The 10112-nt window shown below is 38.2% G+C and overlaps 3 protein-coding genes across 3 annotated transcripts; 1 reads left to right on the plus strand and 2 right to left on the minus strand.

Annotated features, from left to right (window-relative positions):
* Window positions 1–511: 511 nt before the first annotated feature.
* On the plus strand, window positions 512–2900 carry LOC120007575. The gene is made up of 3 exons (XM_038857887.1): window positions 512–658; window positions 1219–1609; window positions 2088–2900. The coding sequence occupies exons 2-3, from the start codon at window positions 1323–1325 to the stop codon at window positions 2671–2673; spliced, it is 873 nt and encodes a 290-aa protein (XP_038713815.1). The 5' UTR covers window positions 512–658; window positions 1219–1322; the 3' UTR covers window positions 2674–2900.
* Window positions 2901–3058: 158 nt separating this feature from the next.
* Window positions 3059–5886, minus strand: LOC120007574 (equilibrative nucleotide transporter 1-like). Its single transcript, XM_038857885.1, has 2 exons — window positions 5248–5886; window positions 3059–4009 (listed from the first exon to the last, which is right to left on the minus strand). The coding sequence occupies exons 1-2, from the start codon at window positions 5792–5794 to the stop codon at window positions 3282–3284; spliced, it is 1275 nt and encodes a 424-aa protein (XP_038713813.1). The 5' UTR covers window positions 5795–5886; the 3' UTR covers window positions 3059–3281.
* A 1621-nt stretch (window positions 5887–7507) lies between these two features.
* Window positions 7508–10112, minus strand: LOC120007170 (probable 2-oxoglutarate-dependent dioxygenase AOP1). The gene is made up of 4 exons (XM_038857364.1): window positions 9997–10112; window positions 9178–9630; window positions 8122–8446; window positions 7508–7897 (listed from the first exon to the last, which is right to left on the minus strand). Exons 2-4 carry the CDS (start codon window positions 9552–9554, stop codon window positions 7655–7657), a joined length of 945 nt encoding a protein of 314 aa, XP_038713292.1. The 5' UTR covers window positions 9555–9630; window positions 9997–10112; the 3' UTR covers window positions 7508–7654.

Raw genomic sequence — 10112 nt, forward strand, 5'->3', positions numbered from 1 at the left:
TTAATTTGTATGAATTTTAAAATGATAAGGCTACCATGAGTTTCAACTAATCAATCTTAATTTATAATTTGTGTAATGATTAGGTTAATTGATATCTAAATTTATAATTTGTTATAAAGATATAATCATAGTTTTAATCTAAATATGTAACTTTTATATATATATATATATATATATATATATATATAATGTATATAATGTTTGGATATTTATATAATATATATATATATATCATATATATCATAATGTTTGGATATTTATATAATATATATAAATATTTTTTAGATTTTTTCGATTATAACCGTGACCGTAACCGAAAAAATATCCGAAATTTTATTAAAATTATAACCATATCTGAAATCAAAACCCAAAAAACCGAATCGAAAATCAAATAACCACGATTATGGATCGGTTTTCGATTTGCGGATCAGTTGTAGACACCCTTAGTTATAGGTAGATGCCTAGATGGTAAGTAGATCGGTGGATTTTAAAAGCCCAAGCCCAAGCCCATCTCTAAGTTAGACCAGACCACCATAAGACGCACGTCTCTCTTGCCATCGCTCCCGATAGTCTCTCCAACACGTCGATTCTTTCTCCTCGCAACATCAACAATCTCTTTGCATTTCCTCCTCCGACCGTCTTTCTGCTTTTTGCAGAGGTAATTTCACTCTGATCTTTTCTTCTATGTGCTAGGGCAGGAATTGATTGGTAAATTTTTTGATGCTGTGGCCTATGTGTTTGATGATGGTTATTTCAGTTAGTTAGGTTTTCTGTAGTTGATCCGGTTGGATATTCTATTTCGGGTGTCTGATTTTTTTTTTTCTTTTGGCGGTATTTGTAGGCCAGTGTTTAACTTCGGTATGGTATTGTAAGTTTGTTTTTGTTTCCCTCTAATGGCTTCTTGTTGTATCTTCAGGTTGTGGCCTTGTCTAAAGTTGTTGTATTGTTCATTCTTGAAACTTTTCTAATATCTCTCTTGCTCTCCTTCTATCAAATTTCGCCCCTTTTCTGTGCTTGGTAGTTGTTTTTAAGACTTGATTGATAAATGGTGTGAAAGTTGTTTTTTAAGACTTGATTGTTGTTTTCTTAGCTAGTGTTAGTTACCTAATGAAGAACTTACACCTATTGTTATTGCTATGCTATTATTTATCTGTGGAAGAGATAAAGATGCTTTGCTAAACTTTTTTGGTCCTTGTATGAAATATGGGCTTTCGGCAGGCATAAAAGAAGATTTGTATATGGACATCTGAAACTAGTCGGGCTTAAGTTTATATACCAGCTATTTGGTGACAAACGAATCCCATACCCGTGTCAAAGATCCCATGGCTAAGAGAGGAAATACGAAAAAGGGACCAAAGACACAATCTATATCTCGTAACTCAATCACATTGAGAGAAGAAACCAGTGGCAAGAAGCAACAAATCAAAGGAGGACTTGGCACACACAAATCCAAGTCCCTATTAAAGATTGATCACTTGCGAAGCCTTGCAGTGTGGGCCAGCAGTGAGGGCGCTATACCTTCTTTGGGTGCTCTTTTTGGGTACCAGTTTGCTGCTGCTGGAGAGGCACTTGGGGCACTGCCCGATCCTTCCCTGTTCTCTTGCCAAAGGTGTGTCTAGACATTCTGTTTACCAAAAGTGCTTTAAATTGTCCTTTTTTGTTCAATGAATTACTGTTAATTGAGTGGAAAAACATTGATCCAAGGTTTAGCCATTGTGGAAAATTATTATCTGTGATGGTAGTGGTGCACGACGGTTTTCTTGTGGATTGTGGACTGCTTATGTGTTCTGACTGTCGGTCATAGGTTTTGGATAGCTCAAGTTTTGTGGTTGTTTCTGTGAAATTATTTGTTTTCATTAGCAAATTTGAAATTTTTTTTGCAACTTCCAAGTCAATGTGTGAACTTGAAAAATAAAATTACAGTGTCTTAAAATTCATGGGAATAATCAAGCATTTACCTAGCCATTTAATACCTCAATCCAGGAATATAATGACAAGATTCCAAATATACATCCAGTGTTGGATTTATTTCTTCGCTCAATACTATTTAACCTTGAATATTGTCAACATTCATTTTCTCTTTACAGATGTGAGTCAATTCTTCAGCCTGGCTTTAATTGCTCTGTTCGAGTTGAAACGAATCAAGACAAGAAGCACCGTAGGGCCAAGAAACCGGGGACAATGACCCAGAACAGTGTGGTTTATGCATGCCACTTTTGTTCACATCGGAATCTGAAGAGGGGGACTCCAAAAGGACATATGAAAGAGATATGCCCTCCCACACCCAAACGGTGTTTAGAATCAAAACCCGTCAAGTCTGTGCTTCAGAAGCATGCTAGCTCAGAGGAAGCACTGGAGGAAGACAAATACCAATTCCCGATAGACCAGTTAGACAAAACAGATGAGATAGCTTTACCCAAAATAGCTTCAAATGATAATCCAGCTACTCCTTCAGTAAGAACTGGAATTAGTTTGTTGTATGAAAAGCGAAGAAAAAGAAGCAGATCAGGACTTAAACCACCTGCTGAATCTGGAAGCATTTCTACCATGACAAATACAGAAAATACAAGTGCATCGGGTAAACGGAAGAGAAAGGCTTGGACAAGCCTTAAAGAAATTGCTGAGCAAGGTAGCAATCAAAAGTCTAACATTGCAATCCCTTTTGTTCTATGAAGGGTTGGTAAGTTATGAGTTTGGAAGTTTTGATAATCGAAGAATAGTTGTTTTTTTCCCCTTCCCTTGTGTTAGTCGATTGTGAAGTTTTATGTGCTCCAGCCATTCCAGCAGTTCAATAGATTTATAAATCCATTTGAATTTCCCCCTTGTTTTTTGGCTTGGGATATACTGGGAGAAAAGAAAAACAAGCCCTTATTTTCTACCAGAATTTTTATCGTAATAAAGAAAAATCGTTTTGACTTATTTAGTCGTAAGTTGTATGCATAAGATTTCATGTGCATTATGTGAAACATGTGGAGTCTACAAATTCACTTGGATTTGCACGATCAACTCAATGGATAATTGGGATACGGATGGCCATTGATAACTGGGATACTAAATATTTGAGATACTAATGGTTGGGATCTTATCATTAGGTGACCACTTCTAAATTTGTCTTCACTTTACATTACAGACGTTTTTCAAAAGAGAAGGTACAAGTTAACGCAATAAAAGAATAATACATTTAGGTTTACAGAAAGCAAATACAAGTTGGGGAATGGAATCCATGGTTCTCCGACTCTTGGTTCTAGCCTTGTTTAGAAGGTTTTTCCGATGAACATTACTCAGATGACCCAAAACCAAGACAAAATGGACCCAATAGCCAGACCAACAACCATAAACAATACCATCACAATCCCTGCAACTTCTGCATGTTGTAGAGGGACAACTTTAGGAGCCAAGATCATCAAAACACTAGTCAAGTATCCGTTCGTTAGGCCTAAAAGGCAAGTCAATACGGTGACCGGAATCTCTGTTCGGAAGAATTTGGGACCATGCAAGCACCCCAAGAAAAGAGGGAAAAACAGCAATCTTGCAATACAACCACCAATTGCTACTTTTGCATTTTCTAGCATGTATACTGCAGTTAGGGACTTGCCAACTAGATCAAACACATTGTAGCCTGTGATAAGGAAAATCGGGTACCAGTCTTTGAGAACTTCCGAGTGGACATCCTCCGTAATATATCCTGGAAAAATCGACAGAGTCACAACGTAGATGATGAGTACCCCAAAGCCATACCATTTAACCCTTCCTACAGTGTCCATTAAGGTTGATCTCCAAACAGATTCAGTCAATCCTCTCTCCTCTTTCTCTAGATTTACAGCTTGAATTTTCAACTGTGTGTAGTACCTAATAACTGGAAGTTTATGCGCAACGTTGTGAAATATTACACAAATCACCAAAATCACAATCCCAACAGCAAAGTATAGATTTGAACTTTTTCTCAGGCCGCTGGCATCTTGAGCGTATACCGATTTAGTTAGGATCCTTAGAAATGAAACAAGAACTCCTGCAGTCAACAATTCAGAGATTTAAAATGTTCCTGGCAAAGACTGTCTTATGGGAACTTAAGTATGAAACATAGAATTAGTTTTTGCAGATCAAGTTAGAATTTGAGACCTATAAAAGGTGACAATAACCTAGGAGCAGTAGGAGTTTGTAACAAAAATTTCACTTACTTATAGGCTTATAGCTCACCTAAAGCTCCTAGAAGAACAGATTGTACAACATACACCATCTTCTTGAAGTTCAGGGAGAAACAATATCATGCAAGCACAATTATGACACTTGAGAAAGAACAACAAAAGCACATGATTACGATTTACGACCACCTAATTCCAGCATTACATCAACTTACTTTCACCAAAATCATCCATTTTCAAGCGCTTTCTTTGAAAACATGCGAATGAAAGCACATACGCAGAAATTTTGGAACAAATAAATTATTTCTTTACCAAGCAAATGAAGAAATCATATATGTATTCTTTAGCTTGTTAAGAAATTGCATATGGATTCACATTAAATAACAGTATACTAGAAGTAGTCTTTAAGCTAAAGGAAACTGTAAGGAAGAATGATTAATCTGAATAAAGTTGATTAATTAATAACTGTAACATCATCATCAATCCCCCATCCCAAACAATTTGAGGAACTAAATAAGAAAAGGGACCTTTTTTTCCAATAAGCAATAGAACACTAGATTTAACAAAAAGAGAAATTTCTTTATCAGGTAAACACAATTCCCACATTTCACAAGCAGGCTAAGCTTATTTGCAACAATTGGGATGAGAATCAGATTCTCCTTTTTTCTTAAGATTGACAATTTGTATTCATGAGAAAGCACAATACAGATGCAACTGAGAGTGTGGAATAAAAACAAATAAGCAAAAGCCCTTAAATAGATCTGCTTGAATAGTGAAAGGCTAAATTGATCATCTGAAATCATTGAGAAAACAAGAATCTCAATACCAATTCAAAATCTAATTTGGATCTGAAAGGCCAACTGTTTTCAGAATTCATTGAGCAAACAAGAATTGATTTTGGAATCCCTTGTAGTTGGATTTCCGAGTGCCCGTGGGAGTTGCAAAACTTGCCAACAAACAGTGACAAGTCCTCTCAATAAGACAATAACCAGCATCTGATCAAACTAGAAGATCTACCATTCTATCCCAAAAGAAAACAGAGCTGAACCCAACTCCATTTTATCGTACTGAAGAAAAATAGCAGTGAAAGTATAAGAAAATTTACCTGAGCCTGCAGTGCCAGCAACGACAGCTTGCATATAACGCTCAGGCAACTCGCCGGCGGACCCAATTAGCCCACCCTGAACAAGCGCGTCCGCCACACCCGAAAGCGAGACTGCCCCGACTGTCACGTAGAATCCATCATACAATCCGACCCGGCCCTTGATATAAACGGCGTCCATGACTGGGATTACCAGCAGGGACACCACGAATAGCACCAAGCCAACGTTGATCCGCACATAGGCGTCCGATTTATGAGCATAGTAGACAATGATAAGGAGGAAAACTAGGCCGACGAGCATGTAAGAGACGGCGAAGATTCGGTCAACGGAAGCATCCGGGTAGAGGTAGGAGAAGTAATCGACGGCGGTAATGAAGGCGTTCCATGGAAGGAGAAAGCCCAGGCCCATGGTGAAATAGATGATGTAAGCAAAATGGAAGCTGTCATTGGGGATCTTTTGGGAGGGAATTGTGGGATTTGTGGCGGCGGAGAGGAGGAGGACGGAGGACTCCGAGTCCATTTCTTCATTTTGGGCGTCGATGAGTCCCATTCAGATCGGGTTTCTTTATTTCTATTCGCGGGTCTGTAACGAGAAAAACGTGGACTCTTTTTTGGCGTCTCGCGGCAGTTTTAACTTTTATGTACTCCAGATAGAAGATATTTAGAGATATTTAGGGATAAGTATTAGGGAATCCTGAACTTTCAGAAAAATGCTAATTGAGTCTTTAATCTTTTTTTGGGCCAAATCAGCCCTTCACCTTTCAGATGTGGACACCATTTTCTAACACGTATTTAATTTTGTTAAAAATTAAAAATATTTGTAATAACTGACATGGAAGAAAACGGCTCCAGTAGAAAAATGGGAACGTCAGCAATTAACGACAACGTCAGCACTGTCAAGACGCAAAAGTGAACAAAGGGTTAGTTTGGACCATTGTTTTAAGTTGAGGGGCTTGATTGCTCCAAAAAAAAGATTAGGGGTTCAACTGATTTTTTTTTAAACTTGTACTAGGTTGGTACCCGCTCTACATGCATCTAAGGGTGGAAAAAAAAATTCGGTTCCGGATCGGATAAATCACGTGTTTACAAAATATTTATATGTCTAGACCATAATTCGGATTGGATTTCGAACATACTTAATTGATTAAATCCAGATTGGTTTAAGTTTAGACAAGTAAATCGGATAATAACCTAATTTAGATTAGGGTCCAGACAAATATATCAGATAAGATTTTTGTGTTTGGACCCGGACCCGAGATTTAAATCGGACCAAATTTTTGTGTTTTGGACCCGAATTTCAAACATATATGGTATGTCCAAACTTAATTCTATTTGTGCATTTATCATTTTCCATTTTTTTATTTATTTTGCATAATTGTTTGTGTGTACACAAACTCTAGGGTCTTGAATCCTCCACAAACCCAACTTCTCCACCGCAGGAGAATCTTAGAGCAATGAGAATATACCACATGGATTTGCTTGGCATGGAAGAAAGCGCATCTTTATTCAAAAGTTTAAGTTATTAAATTGGACCTCCTCATGTCTTATAAACCACACAATTTCTTTCTATTTTGAGGGCATCTGCAACAGAATTTGCTTTGCTCGGGGAGCGAACGAAGCTAATATCAGATATTTGAGACAACATATTCCTAATATTGCATTAAAATCATTACTCATATCTTCCACGGTGCTGTATCAGAAGGTTCTCAATCCAGGAAAGAGTATTAGGCGAGTCGGATTCAATGACCAGTTTGATTCTTTTCTTAATTGATTCTGGACAAAGAACAAAGAGGTGATCGACAGTTTCAGGGCTATTTCCCCAAAAAGGACTTAGGTTAGCAGAAGAATCAATAATCCCCTTCCTCCAAAGAGTATCTTTACATGAGATCTTGCCATCCATAGAAAAAAAAAATCAATCTAAGGAGGATCTCGTCCTTTCCAGACTTTACTACAACTTGTATCGATAACTGGACTATCCAATTGGCACGTCTAATAAAATAGAGATTTGACAGAATAACGACCTTCCACTGTATATTTACGCTGGTGACAGGTAAAACCGGATCGAAATTCGTGTGGGGAGGATAAGGCCAAACACCACAGAGGAGAGTTAACTCTCACATTGGCAAGGAGGTTACCACAACAACTTTACCATTCCAACCGAAACTTCTTTGTTTTTGTTTGCTCTTCAATCTTCATTCAACTCCCCAAAGAGAAAAATTTTAGGCCATACAAGATGCCAACACCACACAAAACCATCCCAAAATCCAAAACAGACTATATTATGATTTTTTCAAGGCTGAAGCTTAGGTATGGCTGCCTAGCTTTGTATCTTTTGGTTCTTCAATATATCTCATATTTATCAAAACAAGAAACACACACAGAAAAAGACTCAAACACCATAGTATAAGTATTAGTAAGGGTAACTAGGCCTATAAAGCAGATCAGGCTCTTGGCCCAAAACGGTAGAACCCATGTACTTTGCCATATCAAAAGGCTTGAAATGTAAGGGGTGATCTTCATCCACAAGCTCTTCTGGGATTCTGATTATGTACCCTTCCTTCGGCATCGAAAACAATGCAACCGAGTACCGATCCTCATTTCCAGTCACCGTGACTCGATGATAAGGTATGTGCAACCGACCATTCGACCATGCCTGTAATACTCTCCCACAATGCAAGATTTAGTACTATTTTCATCCAGTTACGATGGATATCCTAGCAGCTGGTATTTATTTCAGATATCCCAACTCTGAGTTGCAGCGGGATGATTGAGATACCAACTATTGAGATTTTTTTATCATTTTCGTATTCATAATAATCTTATATCACAAATAGAGAAGCCCATGAATTCAAATAAATATGAAGAATGATGACTTACGTAGAGAGATTCTCCAATCATGACCACAAAAGAGTGTGGTGATGAGGGTTTATAAGTGATCCAGCCTCCATCTTTGGTTTGCACCTCCAACCCATCAATCTGATTTTGGCAGAGTATAGTCACATAGCTTCTGTCGGTATGGCCATTCAGACCAAGCTTTGTTGCAGAGGTTTTCGGCCCTTTATATTTTGAGACCCTAAGAAGATAGTTCGTTGAATTGATGTGTTCATCCAAATATTTCTCGACACCCAAGCTCTCCAAGATCATCCTTCTGATTATTTCATCCAACTCCCCTACCTGCTCCGAGTAGGACTGTATCTTTTTGCTGACACACAGAAAAATGGCAACATAAGAAGAATAGGGGTTAATATCAGAAGTGAACCTACATGCATTCTCAATGCTACTTCGGCTTTGCATTCAGGTATTGTCTGCTATCTCTAGGATGCGAATTCACTCTAGGATGTGGACCCTGAACACCTTAAGTATTTATTTTAAAAAATAATCTCGTCTCCTACACTCGAACCCATAAACTCTTTAGTTTGGTAAAGTGAGTACCTAATCTACCCTTGTGTGATTCCTGTTGAAGCATATACTTGGGGTGGATGCAGAGCGGACGATTTCAAATTGGACTCCCCACTCATTAGATAGAAAAGATCACCAAGATTTCGTGATCCGCTGCCAAACTTATTCAAATTCCAGGATCTCGGATCGAATCGATATTAATATACCGACTCGATCTGAGATCTCTTATTGAATTGCTCATTCAACGGGCATTCTCAATATTATGCCTTGAAGAGGGCTCGAACCTCCATGCTCTTTAGCATGAGATTTTGAGTCTCGTGTGTCTACCATTTCACCACCAAGACATCAGTTTAGGGTTTAATTTTCTAAAATAAATCAATGAGGGAGGATACAAATGTCCATAGAGACAGTCCAGAACGGACAATGAGTGGATCAATACTCGATCCCCTAAATTTATTAATAAAAAGTGATTCTAGTAAAAGGGAAATCAGTTTTATAAGGTTAAAGTAGAAGGAGAATAAATAAGATACATACCTAAAACGTTGGTTTCCTTGAGGCCACAAGGTTGTAGTCAAGCTTTCCACATTTTGGGTGATGTTGGCACCATCAACGCCAATGCTTTCAAACAATGGAATCCCAGGAAATTGCCCACAATAGCCATGACTGGGCTTTTTAGAAACATTTCGCCTCTTGGTTTCTAAAGGAAGCTCAAAGAGCTCCTCCAGTGAACCCAAAACGGTCTTCCTGCTGAGCTCTACAGCAACTCTGTCGTATAATGCTTCGAACCAACCGTATTCTTCGAGGGCTCGCCAGACCTGGTCTTTCACCGAATCCCATCGGGACGAGCCCGGATTCATGTCCGGACTAGAGAAATCTACGACTGGAATCTCAAGAGGAGTTTCAAAGCTCATTTCTTTATCTCTTTTTTTTTTCTGAACCTAGCTTGCTGGTGATTAAGCTGGGCAGATTGAATTTGTATTTTGACAGCTGCTTGGCAAACAAGAGGGAAAGATGAGCAATAACGACAAATGGGACGTATTTCACTATGCTTATTAGGACAAATAGGACGTAGCAATGGGAAGATGTGAACAACAAAATATGCATTTTTTTTCTACATTCTCTTAGTCACAAATTCAACCTATCAAATAGTTCACTAGGAATTCATACAGACACACAACCTAATCAAAGAGTCATGTAAATTTGGAATTCAAGGTTTCAAGAAGCATTGAATCATCCGACATCTTATATCGTCTATATGACTCCAAACAATTCATATGCAATCCCTATGGTTGTCAATCACAAGAATAAACACGGGAATTCAATAAGCATAGAAACCAGGAATTCGTAATCAACCTCGAGCACATAAATCTAGAATCCATACAGGCAGAACAAGATTAAGGCTTCCTTTCCTCACCCACTTCTTCGGCTGCTGTCCGATCGTCTTATTCTCTGTTTTAGGTCAAATCTTG

The sequence above is a fragment of the Tripterygium wilfordii genome, chromosome 10 (assembly GCF_013401445.1).
Source record: "Tripterygium wilfordii isolate XIE 37 chromosome 10, ASM1340144v1, whole genome shotgun sequence".
Taxonomy (NCBI): Eukaryota; Viridiplantae; Streptophyta; class Magnoliopsida; order Celastrales; family Celastraceae; genus Tripterygium; species Tripterygium wilfordii.

Coding starts and splice junctions, on each gene's coding strand:
- LOC120007575 (XM_038857887.1), top strand. CDS start 1,323: ATGGCTAAGAGAGGAAATACGAAAAAGGGACCAAAGACACAATCTATA. Junction 1,610..2,087: donor TCCCTGTTCTCTTGCCAAAG/GTGTGTCTAGAC, acceptor TTCTCTTTACAG/ATGTGAGTCAATTCTTCAGC.
- LOC120007574 (XM_038857885.1), bottom strand. CDS start 5,794: ATGGGACTCATCGACGCCCAAAATGAAGAAATGGACTCGGAGTCCTCC. Junction 4,010..5,247: donor TGCTGGCACTGCAGGCTCAG/GTAAATTTTCTT, acceptor TGTTGACTGCAG/GAGTTCTTGTTTCATTTCTA.
- LOC120007170 (XM_038857364.1), bottom strand. CDS start 9,554: ATGAGCTTTGAAACTCCTCTTGAGATTCCAGTCGTAGATTTCTCTAGT. Junction 8,447..9,177: donor CAAGGAAACCAACGTTTTAG/GTATGTATCTTA, acceptor TCTGTGTGTCAG/CAAAAAGATACAGTCCTACT. Junction 7,898..8,121: donor TGATTGGAGAATCTCTCTAC/GTAAGTCATCAT, acceptor AGAGTATTACAG/GCATGGTCGAATGGTCGGTT.